The sequence below is a fragment of the Saccopteryx leptura genome, chromosome 2 (genome assembly GCF_036850995.1).
Source record: "Saccopteryx leptura isolate mSacLep1 chromosome 2, mSacLep1_pri_phased_curated, whole genome shotgun sequence".
In the NCBI taxonomy this organism is placed as follows: domain Eukaryota; kingdom Metazoa; phylum Chordata; class Mammalia; order Chiroptera; family Emballonuridae; genus Saccopteryx; species Saccopteryx leptura.
This window is the reverse complement of record NC_089504.1, coordinates 323,205,104-323,223,230: the sequence shown is the minus strand read 5'-3', so window position 1 is coordinate 323,223,230 and position 18,127 is coordinate 323,205,104. Positions and strand designations below refer to the sequence as shown.

Below are 18,127 nucleotides of genomic sequence, written 5' to 3'. Positions count from 1 at the left end.
CCTGTGGAAGAATGCGCAGCATTCTTTTTCTGTGGCTTAGTTGTGTTTTTATGCACTAGATTGATTTTACAACTGTGTTAGGATAGGTAAGCGACGTAGGCTAGGGTGTGTTTCAACTTACACCAAAATTCGAGTAATGGCATTATTGTAGGAATGGAACAGTGTCGTAACCAGAGGACCCCCTGTACATGCAAGAAAGTTTTTAAGATGTTAAGTGACATACATTAATTAGTACCACAAAAGACAGAGGACTCGATTGTCACAAGTGGGGATACTTAGCCATTTATGTCTATGGATGGACATGGTTTCAGTAATTCGAATATACTAGAGATAATGGCATTCTGAGCTCTGGTTCTAGTTCTACTTCTAAGCATGTAAAATTGGGGAAGCAACAATGTCCAGATTTGCAGTTTCCTATAAAATTTGAAGAAGGGTACATTTTCCATACTACCTCAGAGTAAATACAGGGTCGAATTTGATAACGGAATTTAAAAAGCATTAAAAATAATTAAAAGTTGTTTATATTAGAAACAATTTTTAGCCTTAATATAAACATGATGATGTGAGAAAAGCAGAAAATGTTGTTGACAGAAAAAGCAAAGCAGACAGAGGACAATCTAGCTAGCTGTCCATAGCTCTCTCTTTTTTTTATTACGTGGGAGGTGGGGAGGTAAGAGAGCAGACTCCTGCATGCGCCCCCCACTGGGATTCACCTGGCAAATATTCTATGGAGTGATGCTCTGCCCATCTGGAGCATTGCTCCGTTGCTCGGCAACTGAGTTACTTCAGCACCTGAGGTGAGACCATGGTGCCATCCTCAGAGCTTGGGGCCAACTTTGCTCGAACCACTGGAGCCTTGGCTGCAGGAAGGGAAGAGAGGGTGGGTGGGGAAAGACAGAGAGAGAGAGAGAGAGAGAGAGAGAGAGAGAGAGAGAGAGAAAGGAAGGAGGAGTGGAGAAGCAGATGGTCACTTTTCCTGTGTGCCCTGACTGGGAATAGAATCCAGGACTTCCACATGATGGGCCAATGCTCTACCACTGAGCCAACCAGCCAGGGTAGTCTATAGCTCTTTTTTAAAAAAATTTTTTTTTATTATTATTCATTTTAGAGCGGAGAGGGAGAGACAGAGGGAGAGAGAGAGAGGAGAGACAGAGAGAGAGAAGGGGGGGAGGAGCTGGAAGCATCAACTCCCATATGTGCCTTGACCAGGCAAGCCCAGGGTTTCGAACCGGCGACCTCAGCATTTCCAGGTCGACGCTTTATCCACTGCGCCACCACAGGTCAGGCCCCATAGCTCTTTGATACATTTGCTTTATATTTAGATATTCTATAGTCATATTTAAAAAATTGTTATCAATGAAAAAGCTATAACTATTCTTGGTTGATTTCCACTTAAAGCTTTTAAAAATGTCTATAATTAAAATATGCCCCGCCTCCATGGTAATGGCGTTTTTGGGTCTCAATTTTTACTGGGAAGAAAACTATTGAACTCATTCCTCAAAAAAAATGTGTGTGCATACTTATGTGGGCATACATACTTATACAGACAATAAAACAATTTTTCAAACTTCACAAATGAATCAACAAATCAGGGAAAGGACATGTATTTTATATACAGTCTTACAAAAATCTTTTATATCCTTTTATTTATGCCTTCGTTGATTTCTGCTGTTATCCCTAATATGGAGATATAGTTAATAATATTCTTAGCAGTTTTCCTGCAAAGACTAAAACACCTATTTCGTAACATTAAAATACAGGTTGATATACAGTTTGTACCCAAATGAAAAAGCCTTTTTTCCCTTACTGATAAATGATAATTTTCTCTTAATTGTTCTTTCTTAATTTGGAGTTTCCAAATGATTTCACCTAAACATGAAATATGTTGATGTTATTTTCAAAACATTAACTTGGAAGTTCTACTATTTTGGACTCACAGCCTATATGTCCCCTTTATTTATTCAGTGGTCTGCTTAGTAAAATAGCAGGTCCTAATATTGGTTCCTTCGACATCATTTCATTATCTGTTGTTTTTGCTTCAAGTCACAGAACCTATTCACAATGTCAATGAGGACCTAGTATACTTATACACATAATGGATAAAGAATGTTTCAGCTCCTTAACCTCACTGGCAACATGAATTTACCCTGGTTTCCTGGCAAGGTGCTTTAGCTGAGTCTGAGTTGTCTCAGTGACTCTATATTTCTGTATTCTAAGATCAAGATTATAATCACTACTGTATTTCAGCTTTTCTGAATATTCTATCCCAAACCACATATCATTTTGTTTTTACACTGGCAGTTTTCATCTTCAGAGTAACTACGAATAGTTTCACCTTAATCACAAGCTCTTTAGGGATAATTCTGTTTATTTTTTCCTCACTGTTCTTACCTGTGCAGTCTCTGCATGTTCCAGCATCTCTTCAAATTCCTGATACTCTTCATCGTCTGGTTCAGCACCTGAGAGTCGAGCTGCTCTGGCCATGAAATACGGAGGCAGCTCTCCGATTGCTGTACCGACACCCTATGTGAAAACCAAAATATTCCCATGAGCTTCTGTTCTCAACACAGTGATACTAAACACACCAAATCTATATTTTTCCATTTTACCAAAAGCATATTAAGATGTATGTATTACCCCCAATAAATTCAATAAAAAAGGAAATAAAAGATGTATGTATGTAATAGGGAGAAAAGCATATTAGTACCTAATTACAAGGATGTAACTTGAATCCTGGCCCTAATACTGGCCTAAGCAATGCCAGGCAAGATAATACACATAAAACTGTCAGACAATCCCTGGTATGTCGCAGATGCTAAATTAATGCTTGTTCCTAAGCATTTCTACTTATACTCTATTATTTTTGTCAGATTTTTTCCCCTTTTCAAATATTCAAATTTGTAATGAACATTCACTAGTTATAGCTATTAGACAAATATTTTCTAGGAAATCTCCTGGTATTTAGGATATTATTTTAATCTCAACAGAACTTTTTTTTGTGCAGAGTTAAAACTTTTAACAAATTGTGGTCAGGAAGCCCCTTGCAAACTCAACATTAGGTTGGATAAATTTTCACCACAGGAAAAATGTTTATATTTCTTCAGGAGATTGAATGACTCATGTTTTAGTCTCTTTGTGGATTTTTGTTTTTGAAGAGATTTTTTTTTTTTTTTTTTTTTTTACAGGGACAGAGAGAGAGTCAGAGAAAGGGACAGACAGACAGGAACAGAGAGAGATGAGAAGCATCAATCATCAGTTTTTCGTTGCAACACCTTAGTTGTTCACTGATTGCTTTCTCATATGTGCCTTGACCATGGGCCTTCAGCAGACCGAGTAACCCCTTGCTCAAGCCAAAGACCTTGGGCTCAAGCTGGTGAGCTTTTGCTCAAACCAAATGAGCCCGTGCTAAAGCTGGTGACCTCGGGGTCTCGAACCTGGGTCCTCCACATCCCAGTCTGACGCTCTACCCACTGTGCCACCGCCTGGTCAAGCGAGAATTTTTTTTTCAATCGACTTAGGATATAAGGATGAAAACAAAGATAAAAGAACCAGGAACTTGGTTTGAACTTATACGCTCAAATACAACACAGGTAATAGTGTTAAGAGGCATACAGTCTCTAGGAAAGTTCTCAAGTTTGAGCCATCCTTCTCTGCCTTGAGTCACAGTGAATGAAAAAGGCAGTTGCTGGTTTTCACAGGTAACTTTAGGTTTTCCTGTTTGCTCTGTCCTATGGCTCTGCCTGAAAATGCCTTGAGCCTGGCCTGTGGTGGCGCAGTGGATAAGCGTCAACCTGGAAACACTGAGGTTGCCGGTTCGGAACCCTGGGCTTGCCTGGTCGGGGCAAATGTGGGAGTTGATGCTCTCTCTCCCTCCCCTCTCTATAAATAATGAATAAATAAAATCTAAAAAAAAAAAAAAAAAAATCTAAAAAAAAAAAAAAAAAAGAATCCCCAAGAAACATTATCAATTTAAACATTCTGTGTTCACAGTGCTATATTCCAGTGTGTGGAATCAATCATCTCCAAGTGAAACTACATTCCCCATATGTGAAACAAAGAGTTCTGAAACAAGAATAAGGTTATAGTTAGAGGGTGAAGAGACATATATAGAGAAGGATATAGGAGTAAAACACAAATCATACGTGGCTAAATGAGAAAACTTAATGTTAGTCAACCTTGGAGGGTGTTAGAAGACCAACTTACCATTTTAAAAACTGGTAAACAAAGAGAAAGATAAATTATTTATTCTGTCTTACCTATATGAAATATATCTCAGGATAATCAATTGGTGATAAGGAGAAGTTTCTCTTTACAAAAGTACTATTTCAGCCAATAACTTAAGAAAAAAATGATATGATTGGAATGCCCCCATTTTATAACTCCTAATAAAATAATGAACTTCTGTAGGATTGGTGCCAATATCACACACAAAAAAGACAACTGGCCTGACGAGGTGGTGGCACAGTGGATAGAGCACTGACCTAGGACACTGAGGAACCAAGTTTGAAACCCGAAGGTTGCTGGCTTGAGCACATGATCACCACTTTGAATATGGGACCATTAACATGATCCCAAGGTCGCTGGCTTGAACCCAAAGGTTGCTGGCTTAAGCCCAAGGTCGCTGGCTTGCACCCAAAGGTTGCTAGCTTAAGCCCAAAGTCACTGGCTCAGCTGGAGCCCCCCCCCCAGAAGCTATCAATGAACAACTAAAATTGTTGCACATTTGGGCCCTGGCTGGTTGGCTCAACGGTGGGGCACTGGCCCGGTATGTGGAAGTCCTGGGTTCGGTTCCTGGTCAGGGCACACAAGGAGAAGTGTCCATCTGCTTCTCCACCTTTCCTTCCTCTCTATCTCTCTCTTCCCCTCCCACAGCCAAGGCTCCATTGGAGCAAAGTTGCTGAGTGCTGAGGACAGCTCTATGACCTCCACCTCAGGCGCTAGAATGTCTCCACCGCAAAGGAGCAAATCCCCAGATGGGCGGAACATTGCCCCCTGGTGGGCATGCTGGGTGGATCCTAGTCAGGCACATGTGGGAGTCTGTCTACCGGCTTCTAACTTCGGAAAAATACCAAAAAAAAAAAAAAGTGTTGCAAATTTGAGTTGATGCTTCTCATCTCTCTCCCTTCCTATCTCTCTCTCAAAAAAGAAAAAAAAGAAAAGACAACCATATACTATTGCATCTCATGATAGACGTATACTTTTGTTAAAAAGAATTTTTTTTCAAGCTTTTCAATCTAACTATCAACTCACAGGAGATATAAGGAACATAGAAACATTTAAACTACACCAACTAGAACAAAATCAGTAAAATCCATGCTGTGGGAAACTATACTTGATAAATAATCGTTTCAATAACAAATAAATTTGGAAAAAGAAACAAATAAATACAACCAAAAAATCTGTAAACATGAACTGGTTAACTGACTCGAAGAGACTATTCCTAATCTCTTTTAGGTGTGATAATGTTTTTAAAGTCCTAAGGTTGATATATTTACATATGAAATGTGATATCTTGGATATACTTCAAAATAATTGAGAGCAGAGCAAAGAGGGGTATACAAGATCAAACAGTATTAGCTGAGAGTTAATATTAGCTGGATAACAATATATTCAATTAATTTTGTAATTCTTTATACTTAATTTTTCCCCATAACAAAGAGTAGGAATAAAAGTTAATTTCAACACTTTATTTAAAACATGAACTTCTCTTAAAAACTGTTAAGTCAAATGTTCAATAGTTATGAAAGTAATCATATGATTCAAACTCATGACAAGTTTCCTTAAAGTTAAAAAGGAAGTAATAATGGATTAAAATGAACTGAAGAGCTACATAATGTCTTATATTTAATTGACCACACTTCTTATATTTTAAGTCTGCTCATGTTTTCCCATTTAGCAAAGAACAAGAATGGTGATCACAAGTCAGCATTCTATTTTTTATCCAAATACATAAAAAGGAAATATAGTCATCCAAGCAGGTCCCCCAAAACACATCATATTTCAGGCACAGAAGTTTATTTAGCCAATTATCTCAAATTAGATGCCGAAGTACCATAATTTCAAGATTCTTACAAAATAATTTTTTTAATTCTTACACAATAAAAAGAAAAAACAACAACAAAAAAGTGAAAACACTCAAAACTGTCAGCCTTGGTTTATTAAGGGGAAAAAAATGACTGGCTTCCTTACTGCAAAAGAAAAGACAAGTGGTATTTAGTCAAGCAATAATGCAGAAAGTTCTTTTAAAAACATATCAATTTATTACCCTGAAGTCCCTGCTTCTTGCACTGAAGATTTTAATATGCACAAAATATGCAACATCAAGAGAGACACATAGTATCTTCCTGGAGTGTTCATTTTACTCAATGATGTTTTGGAGGAGAAAAGGTCTGAATTTTTGTGCTTTTATAGTTTTGTCAAGTGGATTCACAAGCAACTAAGCAGCATTTGCTTTTCTATATAGGGAATCATAAGTTTAATAGTGAAAATCTGAAGAGTAGAAAGTTTTATACATAAATGCAGTCTACTGGAAAACTATGGTAGTTTTATATTATCAGTGGACTAATAATCTTTAAAAACAAAATTATCTTCCTATTAAATATGCCAGCTACAAACATGAATTGGAAGTTAAAAATCTAAGTTTGGAAGGTAAGTTTAAAACTACTGAGACATTCAGGGCTCTTACAGCAATGTTTAAAAAACAATTACACCAAATCTAATAAAATTATCAGGTTGTTTTACAAATAAAAAAGAAAGAAACTTTGCTTCTCGTTTTCCTTGAGGTCAATTGTAAAACAGCCTTAGAAGGAATGAGGTTCACATTACAACATGGATGAAACTTGAAAACATTATGCTAAGTGAAATAAGCCAGATACAGAAAGACAGATAAGGTGTGAGTCCATTTGGACAGAGTATCTAACAAGGCAAATTCATAGACAGAAAGTAGAACAGAGGTTACCAAGGGCTGAAGAGAGGAGGGAATGAGGAGTTATTGTTTAAAGGGTACAGAGTTTCTGTTTGGGATGACAAAATATGTTGTGAAAGTTGACATTGGTGATGGTTATAAAACATCATGAATGTATTTAATGCCAGAAAGTTGTGTACTTAGAAATGGTTAAACGGGTAAACTTTACATTATGAATATTTTACTATAATAGAACCCCCCCAAAACAAAACCATGAATTTTACAAATAAATGCCCTTAAAAGGTGACGCTCTCTATCTGAAAGTCATCACACAATGCCCTTCTCCCTGTCCTGCTGTCACTCCCTCCACATCACTTTACTCCTTATTTTCCTTAGACCTTAACTGAACCACAAATTAGGGTACATTTTTGTATTATACAGTTCATTGCACTTACAACATTTTGTTTAAATATTTAGTTATATATAATTTTTCCATGATACTTATACATACATTTTCCCATGATAATTATTCCCCTCACTAGAATGTAAAGCTCCATGAGGGTAGAGACTGTAACTGCTACTCATTCTGACTCTCCAGGACTTTGATATGTAATAACTAATATTGGAACTCTGAATGAAAAGAAAATTCATGAAGCCTTGCTATGGTGATCTAGTCAAATTGTGGAAGATCAAAAAAAAATGCAGACTGAAAAATGGTGACCTACTGATCAATAATATGAAAAAATTAATTTTAATATGCTTCAAAGATCTATATGAACAAGATGGAACTGATGCTGACCCTGGTCTTTTATCTTATAACTGGAAGTACTATGTATTTTGATGATTTCAGACTCAATATATTTATAATGATAGTGAAGTCTGCAAAGATATTTTAATTTACAAAGTACAAATTAAATAAAAATGTTACAGAAGTTATCAGTTTTTAATCAAGCAAGACCTTATAAAAAACATAATGGATTAATTTATGAAAGGATAAACTATACGAATCAAGTCCAACACACTATATCACATTTCTCAACCTCAGTAGTACTGACTTTTTTTGAGTGAGTCCCATTTGACCATTTAAAATATAAAACTCAGTGGCGCCTTGGCCGGTTGGCTCAGTGGTACAGCACCAGCCTGGCGTGCAGGAGTCCCGGGTTCGATTCCCAGCCAGTGCACACAGGAGAAGCGCTCATCTGCTTCTCCACTCCTCTCCCTCTCCTTCCTCTCTGTCTCTCTCTTCCCCTCCCGCAGCTGAGGCTCCATTGGAGCAAAGTTGGCCCAGGCACTGAGGATGGCTCTGTGGCCTCTGCCTCAGGCGCTAGAGTGGCTCTGGTTGCAACAGGGCGACGCCCCCTGGTGGGCGTGCCGGGTGGATCCCAGTCGGGCACATGGGGAGTCTGACTGCCTCCCTGTTTCCAACTTCAGAAAAATACAAAAACAAAAAACAAAAACAAAAAAAACTCAGTGGCATTAACTGTATTCACAATGTTGTTCAATATCCAATGTTTTTCATCACCCAAATGGAAACTCTGTATCTATTACACATTAACTTCTCATTTCCCACACCTATGCTCAACTCTAATTTACTTTTTGTCTCTATGAGTCTGACCCTTCTAGATAGTTCACACAGTTTACATTAGTGTTTCTATGTTTGGCCTATTTCACTTAAAAATGTTTTCACAAAGTTTACTGTACTGTTTCATGTATTAGAACTTCATTCCTTCTATGACTAGTAACATCACATTATATGTATATATATTTGTCTGTTTAGAGACATGTCAGGTGTTTCTACATTTCTGATGATATGAATAATGCTGCTGAAGAGCGAGGTACACACATCTGGACTTACACTGGAGTCCCAGTTTTCGGTTCTTTTGGGTATTTATGTAGGAGTGAAATTAGAGGAGAGTCATAAGGTAATTCTATGTTTAAGGGTTTTTTTTAAATGTTATTTTTATTGACTTTTAGAGAGAAGGGAGAGAGAAGGAGAGAGACAGAAACATCTGTTCCTGTATGTGCCCTGACCGGGGATTGAACCAGCAACCTCTGTGCTTAGGGACGATGCTTTAACCCAGTGGTCCCCAACCTTTTTTGGGCCACAGACCGGTTTAATGTCAGAAAATATTTTCATGGACCGGCCTTTAGGGTGGGGTGGAAAAATGTATCACGTGACCGAGACAAGCGTCAAGAGTGAGTCTTAGAGGGATGTAACAGGGAATCTGGTTATTTTTAAAAAATGAAACATCATTCAGACTTAAATATAAATAAAACGGAAATAATGTAAGTTATTTATTCTTTCTCTGCGGACCAGTACCAAATGGCCCACAGACCGGTACCAGTCCGCAGCCTGGGGGTTGGGGACCACTGCTCTAACCAACTGAACTATCTGGCCAGGGCTATGTTTAAGTTTTTGAGAAACCACAGCAGCTGAATCACTTTACATTCTCTCCAGCAATCTACAAAGTTTCTAATTTCTCCATATCCTTACCAATACTTGTTATTTTCCTTTAAAAAACAAAACAAAACAGCCACCCAAAAGTGCGTAAAGGGGTATTTCCTTACAGTTTTGATTTTCATTTCCTAATGATTAATGATGTTGAGAATCTTTTCTGTGGGCTACTGTGCCATTTGTATAGCGTCTCTGGGGAGATGTCTACACAAGTCCTTTGCCCAATTTTGGTTGGGTTGTGTTTTTGTTGTTGAGTTATAAGAAATCTTTTTTAAAAAAGATTTTATTTATTGGTTTTTATGGAGAGAGGAGCTGGAGGTGACAGAAAGTAGTTGCTTCACTCTAGCTGTTCACTGGTTGCTTGTCATATGTGCCTTGACCAGGCAAGCCCAGGGTTTCAACCAGCGACCTCAGCGTTCTAAGTTGGTGCTCTATCCACTGTGCCTCCACAGGCCAGGCTGAGTTATAGGAATTCTTTAAATATTATGGTTAGTAAACCCTTCTCAGGTATATGATCTATAAACATTTTCTCCCATTCGGAGGGTTGTCTTTTCACTGTCTTGATAGTGCCCTTGGATGCACAAGGTTTTAATGTTAGTGAAGTTTAATCAATTTTTTCCTTTCGTTGCCTACCCTTTTGGTGTTACACTTACAAAACGATTGCCAAATTCTACATCATGCAGATTTTTCTCTATATTTTCATCTAAGAGTTTTATAGTTTCAGCTCTTAAGTTTATGCATAAGATGCATTTTGAGTTCATTTTTGTATATGGTCCAACTTCATTTTTTTGCATGTAGATATACAGTTATCCCAGCACCCTTTGTTGAAATGACTGTCCTTGTAAATGTTGAGAACAATGGAAACAAACTTAAACATAACTTAATATGTGCTACATTTTTTTTTTGGCATGTCAGTAGTGGAAGGATCCACCCTTTTTTTTTTTTTTACAGAGACAGAGAGAGTCAGAGAGAGGGATAGACAGGGACAGACAGACAGGAACGGAGAGAGATGAGAAGCATCAATCATTAGTTTTTCATTGCGTGTTGCAACACCTTAGTTCATTGATTGCTTTCTCATATGTGCCTTGACAGCGGGCCTTCAGCAGACTGAGTAACCCCTTGCTGGAGCCAGCGACCTTGGGTTCACACTGGTGGGCTTTTTGCTCAAACCAGATGAGCCCGCGCTCAAGCTGGTGACCTCGGGGTCTTGAACCTGGGTATTCTGCATCCCAGTCCGACACTCTATCCACTGCACCACCGCCTGGTCAGGTGGATCCACCCTTTTTACTTGCAAAGGGTGAACAGAATGCTACTATATTTCTCTAGGACATTTACAAAGAGTTTTCTTCACCTTAGGAAGAAACCGAACAAAAGTAAACGTCCACTTGTGCTACATTTTTTACATGACTAACAACAGTTATCAAAGAAGGAAATATGAAGTACAAACAAGCATTCAGCCAATTAGTATTTATTGATGTTCTAGTATCATGTGCAAAGTCTAATGCTGACTGCTGTAGGGGTCATACATTTAAGGTACAGTTTGTATTCTTTAGGAGCTTAACATTTATTTTGGGGAAGTAAGCCACTACACCAGCCATGTTGATTAATTTATGGTATGCACGAAGCCAGGCCACATAAGCGCTTCAGACGATGCGCACTAGGGGAGGCAGTTTCTACTGCCAGTTGGGATGGAAGTTTTTCTTTATTGGCATTGGTGTTAATCTAGCTACATAAATCAATTTTTAAAGAACAAAGAGAGAAATAAAACACCAAAGTCTATATACATAGCCCCTTTCCAGCATGTTCCAAGTATCTCCTGTTATTTAAATGAAAAATTTTCATCAAAAGACTAATGTGGTCAAATCTGAAAAACATATGCAACTAGTACAATGAATCTGTTTCCAGTGTTTATAAAAGAGTAACAGGAAACATGACAGTTTTTCCTGTCTTTCATATTGAACAAGTTCAATGTATGGCATTTCCCTTATAATTTTTTTAAAACCCAACATAATTGCTAACAATTAAATGTCTTTGAAAACTGCCTCTTCTGTGGGCAGAGTATTCATATTCATCTTCATTTTAGCTAAGATTATTAAGTAATCTGGTTCCATGTTATTTTATTTTAAAAGAAACTGTTAGGGGAAAAGTTACAGGTAATATACAACTTATTGGATGCAATGATGAATTAAAAAATAATTCAAATGCTATTAAAGTCTTGAGCAAACAGCTATTCCTCAATGATAAATACCTGAATGAATTTAAGCAGAGAGGTTAAAATACATTTGCCATTGAACATGTAGTCCAAAAACGTCTCAAAATCTACTTAAGCAAATCATGAAGAAAAAAAAAAAGGTACAACTGAAAGGAAGATCACAATATATTCAATACAACCATATAGTCTTCTTTTTTTTTTTTTTTTTTTTTTCAGAGACAGAGAGAGAGTCAGAGAGGAGGATAGGCAGGGACAGACAGACAGGAACGGAGAGAGATGAGAAGCATCAATCATTAGTTTTTTTGTTGTGCATTGCAACACCTTAGTTGTTCATTGATTGCTTTCTCATATGTGCCTTGACAGCGGGCCTTCAGCAGACCGAGTAACCCCTTGCTCAAGCAGAGACTTTGGGCTCAAGCTGGTGAGCTTTTGCTCAAACCAGATGAGCCCGCACTCAAGCTGGCGACCTCGGGGTCTCGAACCTGGGTCTTCCGCATCCCAGTCCAATGCTCTATCCACTGAGCCACCAACTGGTCAGGCGACTACAACCATATAGTCTTGATGCCTCCATTACAGTAAAGTTTGGTTTATGAAGAAATGTCTGACCTTACTTTAGTATTATAGCAACACAGAAAATTAAATGAGTCCTCTAAGAATAAACACTGAATATTTAAATTTAGGAGACATACCATTTACCAAGCTGAGACTGATACATAAGTACCTACTATGTGTTTATCAAATACATAAACACTGATGAAATTGAAAATATAGTATAGTTACATCATTCATATTCCTTTTCTCTGCTGTTGTCTCCTTGGCATCAGTTACTTCACGATTCCTCTGGCTTCATGCCTTCCTTCTGAATGTCACTGAATAGGAAAAGCTCTAAAATATTTGTTTTACTTGGAAGTAGGTAGCCGATGACTTCATAAATTAATTATCTATTGACTTGGTATATGTTAGGATTCAATTTCCATGAGGTATAACAAAGTATATATAGACATGTTAATTTTGGACAAATATGAGCATGGACAACTTACCCACATGCAGGCCTCAATCCTAACTTTTGAGATGATACTCCACAAAGAAATAGATCCTTCAATACCCTCTTCATCTGGACAGATAATCTGGTCAGGATAGGGTGGTTCAGGAAAATTAACTGAGTTGCATTCATAAGCAGCTAATGTAACTGAAGCTATGTGTGGGCCCTATAAAACAAATATGGGAAACCTGATTAGAAATATTAATGAAAAAGGAATCATCACATGCTATTTTACAGGACCTTAATCACTATATATTAAGAGAAAAATCTTAGCTTTCAAAGAACAAGGATCTATGTATTTAACTCAATATTTCAAGATACAGAGTAATTTGAAAACTTTACAGAATTTTCTCCTGGCTTGCTTTAAAAAAATTCAGATTATTGGTAATTTACATATAGTAAGAATCACCCTTTTTTTTGAGAGAGAGAAAGGGGGGGGGAAGACAGGAACAGACTGGAAGGGAGAGAGATGAGAAGCATCAATTCTTTGTTGTGGCATCATAGTTGTTAATTGATTGCTTTCTCATATGTGCCTTGACCGGGTGGCTAGAGCAGAGTGAGTGACCCCTTGTTCAAGCCAGCAATCTTTGGGGTCAAGCCAGTGACCATGGTGTCATGTCTGTGATCCCACGCTCACATCGGTGACCCCGTGCTCAAGCTGGTGAGCCCGCGCTCAAACTGGGTGAGCCTGTGCTCAAGCTGGCTACCTCACGGTCTTCAACCTGGGTCCTTAGCATCCTAGGCTGACCCTCTATGCACTATACCACCATCTGGTCAGGCAAGAGTCACTTTTTATGGTCTATATATTACATGAGTTTTGAAAAATACATTCAGGTGTACAACAACAATGAATCAAGACAAAAAACATTTCCACCACTGCAAAATGTTGCCTTGTGCCCTTTTGTACTCAATCGCCCTCTCCCAATACTAGCCCCTGGAAACCATATGATTTCCGGCTTGATTCTGATTCTATTTATCTATAATTTTTGTTTGTAAGGTTATATCCCCTTTGATGAAACATTCTGTGCTGCCTTGGCTGGATAGCTCTGTTGGTTAGAGCATGGTTCTGATACACTAAGGTAGCCAGTGGGTCCCTCTGGTCAGGGCACATACAGGAACAGACTGATTGTCTGTCTGTCTGTCTCATTTCCTCTCTCAAATCAATTAAAAAATATATAAATAAATTCCTGGGTCTCCTAAGCATAGATTGATTCAATAAGTAGGAGCAGGAACTTGTATGTTATAAACAAGCCTCTTTAGAGTCTCAAATGGGTTAGGTTCTAATAGTCTAGGTTTAAGATCATTGGGAAAATAGTAAATTAAGGGTCAGAAAATAAGCAAGTCACTTATCTTTCTGGGCCTCATTTTACTCTTCTGCAAGACAAGAAAATTAGATTCATTTTATGGTTTTATCAAGCTGCAAAATCCAAAAACTCCAAATATTACCAAGCATGTCGATAAAGTCCAATGCTAATTTCCAAAGTTCTTGTGAGGTGTATGATCTAAAAGTGGGACTTTCTTAACGTGCTGCTTTAACACACACAGTGTAAGTGTTCACTTTACAGGAGACTAAAAGTTTATAACAGTGGTCATAAGCATAATTTCTAGATCCAGATGGTTTGGTTTAAGATCTGGCCTCTGCCACTACTTCTGAATCTTGCTTTCCTCATATGTAAGATGGGAGTCATCAAATTCCTTCAGGACCTACATTCTGAGAATGTTGTACAGTTTAAATTAGAAAATCCATATAAATTCACTTAAGAACAGTGCTGGGCATATAATAAGCCCTTAAAAAGTATCAGCCAGTAGCTGTTAGGAAGAAAAAGACTGTATTTATAGATTTTTATATACATATACGCACATACATATGTTATAGGTTCATATACACACATATAATAAGTGGTCTCTGTATATAAAAGTCTTTTAAACTCACACAGTGAAAGAATTTGTGGTTTAAACACACTGCATAAGATGCAGTGATAAAAATAAGACACTAAAGAACTCCTACTACTATCAAGATAGAAGGCAATATAAAACAAAACTTTTGTTGCATGTTAATGTAAAAAAGATATTCATAAATCTAACCCCCAACCTACATTTCTCCTTAAATGCAATAGGTATTTTTGTTAAAAAAAATCGGCCCTGGCCGGTTGGCTCAGTGGTAGAGGTGTCGGCCTGGCGTGCAGGAGTCCTGGGTTCGATTCCCAGCCAGGGCACACAGGGGAGGCACCCATCTGCTTCTCCACCCCTCCCCCCCCCTTTCTCTCTGTCTCTCTCTTCCCCTCCCGCAGCCAAGGCTCCATTGGAGCAAAGATGGCCCGGGCGCTGGGGATGGCTCTGTGGCCTCTGCCTCAGGTGCTAGAATGGCTCTGCGTGCAAGAGAGCAATGCCTCAGATGGGCAGAGCATCACCCCCTGGTGGGCATGCCGAGTGGATCTCGGTCGGGTGCATGCGGGAGTCTGTCTGATTGCCTCCCCGTTTCCAACTTCAGAAAAATACAAAAAAAAAAAAATCTAAATAATGAAGTTCTATACTTAGCACTGCATCAATTAGCAGGTTTCTCTGAACAATAACAACAAAAAAAAGTGAAATGTGAATTGTGAGTTGGTTCCTCTTTTTCTTGAGTTTTAACTCTAATATTTGTTATAAAAATAATTATAGAATGTTTTTAAAAAAATGATTTTGAGTATTTAGGTTTAAAAAATAGTTATTAACCATGAAATCTACAACTGTTTCTTTGAATACTATGTGTACAGATTTCACAAGTAGGGGAAAAAAGAGATTATTTTGTAATCTTCCAAAAAACCCCAACAACCCAAGTTTAAAATTTGGGGAATTCAAAGTGAATAATCAGTAAAAAATGTCTCATTATACACTTATAGCTAAGCATCAGATGCAACTTAAAAGAAAAAATTTAACTTTCACCTTTATTGTTTGAAAACACAAAAGAGAAATGTGAGGACAGTGAGTAAAACAGGAAAAATTCAAGTTTGTCCACGTTATTGTCATACAACTGTGTCCAGCAGACTGCAGGAAATGTCTACTTCTTGGCTCCAAAAATGAACAAAAACTGAACTGCACTGGAAGATAAATGAGATTTCTAGGATCCTACAGGAAGGAAAAAACTTCTATTCTAGTCTAGAAATACAGGTAAAATATGCACCCCATCAGATTAAACACATTGTCCGAAAAGATAGAAAACTTATTCGTAGTTTTAATTTTAAGAGAGTCTAAAAGAGGGAAATTTTCAGTAATCTGATGAGAATTTTTCCCTTAAAGAAAGGACAGTTCATTCACACAGCTCAACTGATCTATACTTTCCATAACCACACTAATAAGTCATGCTTACTCAGCCTCAGAGGCAGATGTGGTGGTTCCCAGACAAAACGAACACAAATAACTCAGCTTCTTGTCCTTTGTTCATTCTCAAGAGTCCACTTAGCCTGTACCCTGACATTTCAGTTTCAACTACGTTAACTGATAGCAAGCCTCATAAATTTTTTACAATATTACAGGTTAACGGTTCCTAAAAATAATACATCTGACTGAAATAAATATTAGTTTACATGAAAAAAAAACCATAAAAACTAAAATAAAAATTTTTTTATTAAAAAATTTTAAGTTATACATTCAAATTATCTTTAAGAGTATTCTCTAAAACCTATGTCCTATTACTATTATCAAATATGGAAGAATCACATTTTAACCATACTAAATGAAGAAACATGGAATAAAGCCAGCTCTAGCATAAGCAGAGACCACCTGACAGAACTACTGTAAACACTAAGGGAACACAGGGCTCCAGCATGCGGGTACTGCTAGGAGCTGGGCTACAGATCCGGGCATGGGCCTCAGGGCTTTCCACCTCAGATCATGAGGAAACTGCCATAGACTTTCACTACTATAGCAAACAACTAGAAAACTGGACAAAAGACATGGAACAATTCTTTCCAGACACTGCACCACAGGCAGTATAGGACTTCTGACTGCTGAGAGAAGGAGACAAATGAGGAAACTCTGGCTCTTGGTTTGTAGACACTCATTGTGTCTACAGCAAAATCCACAGTTCAAAGATGAGGAGCCCAAGTACAACACAGTGGTCTTGCTGAGTTCAGAAGAAAATGTGAGTTCAGGGAGGCTGAATACTTAACATTTGGGGGGTAGAATATAGTGAAGGAGGAACTATGTAGAGAAAGAACACTATAAAAACGCATGGTGGTCCCCTTGAGACTTTGGCATCGAAAGCTGCACTACATTCTAGGGTGAGTGGGATTCCATGAGGTCAAAGTGCAACTAGTGGGAAAAGAACTAACAGAGAATAGTAAGCTGAACAATTCCTAGAGTTCGTACAGGGATAGGAAACACTTGAGCTTCAATCAGCTAGATAGAAGAGACTCAGAATTCACAGAAGACTCTGAAAAGGGCCTAGAGTAACAGCTTCTCCAGACAGGCCATAACAGGATTTTTAAAAAGCTTTATGTATATCAAACTAACCTATAGATAAGTTAACTGCCCACCAAAACAAAAGATGAATGCTCTCTAAAGGAAGACAACAAAATCTGTACAATCAACTATTTAACACCACATATCCAGCATCTAATAAGAAATAACTAGATATGTGAAGCAGGAAAATGTCATCCATAACCAGAAGAAATATTAATTACTCAAAAGAAACACACCCAAAAATGTCAGAGGTAATTCAATTAGCAGTCAAGAACTTAAAAAACAGCATGCAGTTGGCAACTTTAGCCCACAGGCCAAATTCAGTTTTATAAATAAAGTTTTAAAGAATACAGCCATGTGCATTTATTTACATATTGTCCTGGCTAATTCTGTGGTATGAACTGAGTAGCTATGACAGAACCTCTGTGGGTTACAAAGTCTAAAATATCTACTGTATGGCCTTTTACAGAAGAAGTTTGATGATCTTTGATTTAAACGAAAACACAGATACAATGAGGAAAGAAACAAAAAGTACAAAACAATAACAACAAATGAACTTCTAGAGCTAAAAATATATCTGAGTAAAAAAATTCATTAGATAGATTATTAACAGATTTGATACTGCAGAAGAAAATATTAAAGAACCTGAAGATGGAACAATAGGAAGTATCCAGAGAGTGAAGTCTACAAAAAAAAAACAACCTTGGTAACTTGTGAAAGAACACCAATTAGTCTAATACACATGTGGTTGGAATCCTACAGAGGAAAAGATGTGTAAATGTGCGTGTGTATGTGGGGGTGTGTGTGCAAAAAAATATTTTAAGGAAGAGTAACTCAATATTTTCAAGTTTTGATGAAAAACTTCAATTCATCAACTCATATATCTAAGAAACTCAACAAATCTCAGTCAGGTTCAAGACAAAAAAATAAAACATATCTAATTGCTAAAAGTCATAATCATATCATAATCAAATTGCTATAACTGAGTAATAAGGAAATCTTTAAAGCAATCAGAGGGGATAAAAAGAACACACCATCTACAGGGAAATATAAATAAGACTTCTTATTAAA

At 37.5% G+C, this 18,127-nt stretch overlaps 1 protein-coding gene and 1 non-coding gene across 2 annotated transcripts in view; both read right to left on the bottom strand.

Moving 5' to 3' along the window:
- VMP1 (vacuole membrane protein 1) overlaps nt 1–18,127 on the bottom strand; it is a 134,872-nt gene that overhangs the window by 75,596 nt on the left and 41,149 nt on the right. The window contains exons 6-7 of the mRNA XM_066363153.1: nt 12,612–12,779; nt 2,392–2,523 (exon numbers count right to left, since the gene is read on the bottom strand). Coding sequence (XP_066219250.1) covers nt 2,392–2,523; nt 12,612–12,779 — 300 coding nt within the window. The remainder of the gene's footprint in view (nt 1–2,391; nt 2,524–12,611; nt 12,780–18,127) is intronic.
- Nucleotides 10,620–10,743, bottom strand: LOC136396117 (small Cajal body-specific RNA 24). Its single transcript, XR_010749535.1, has one exon. It is a non-coding gene; the product is annotated as a small Cajal body-specific RNA 24 (non-coding RNA).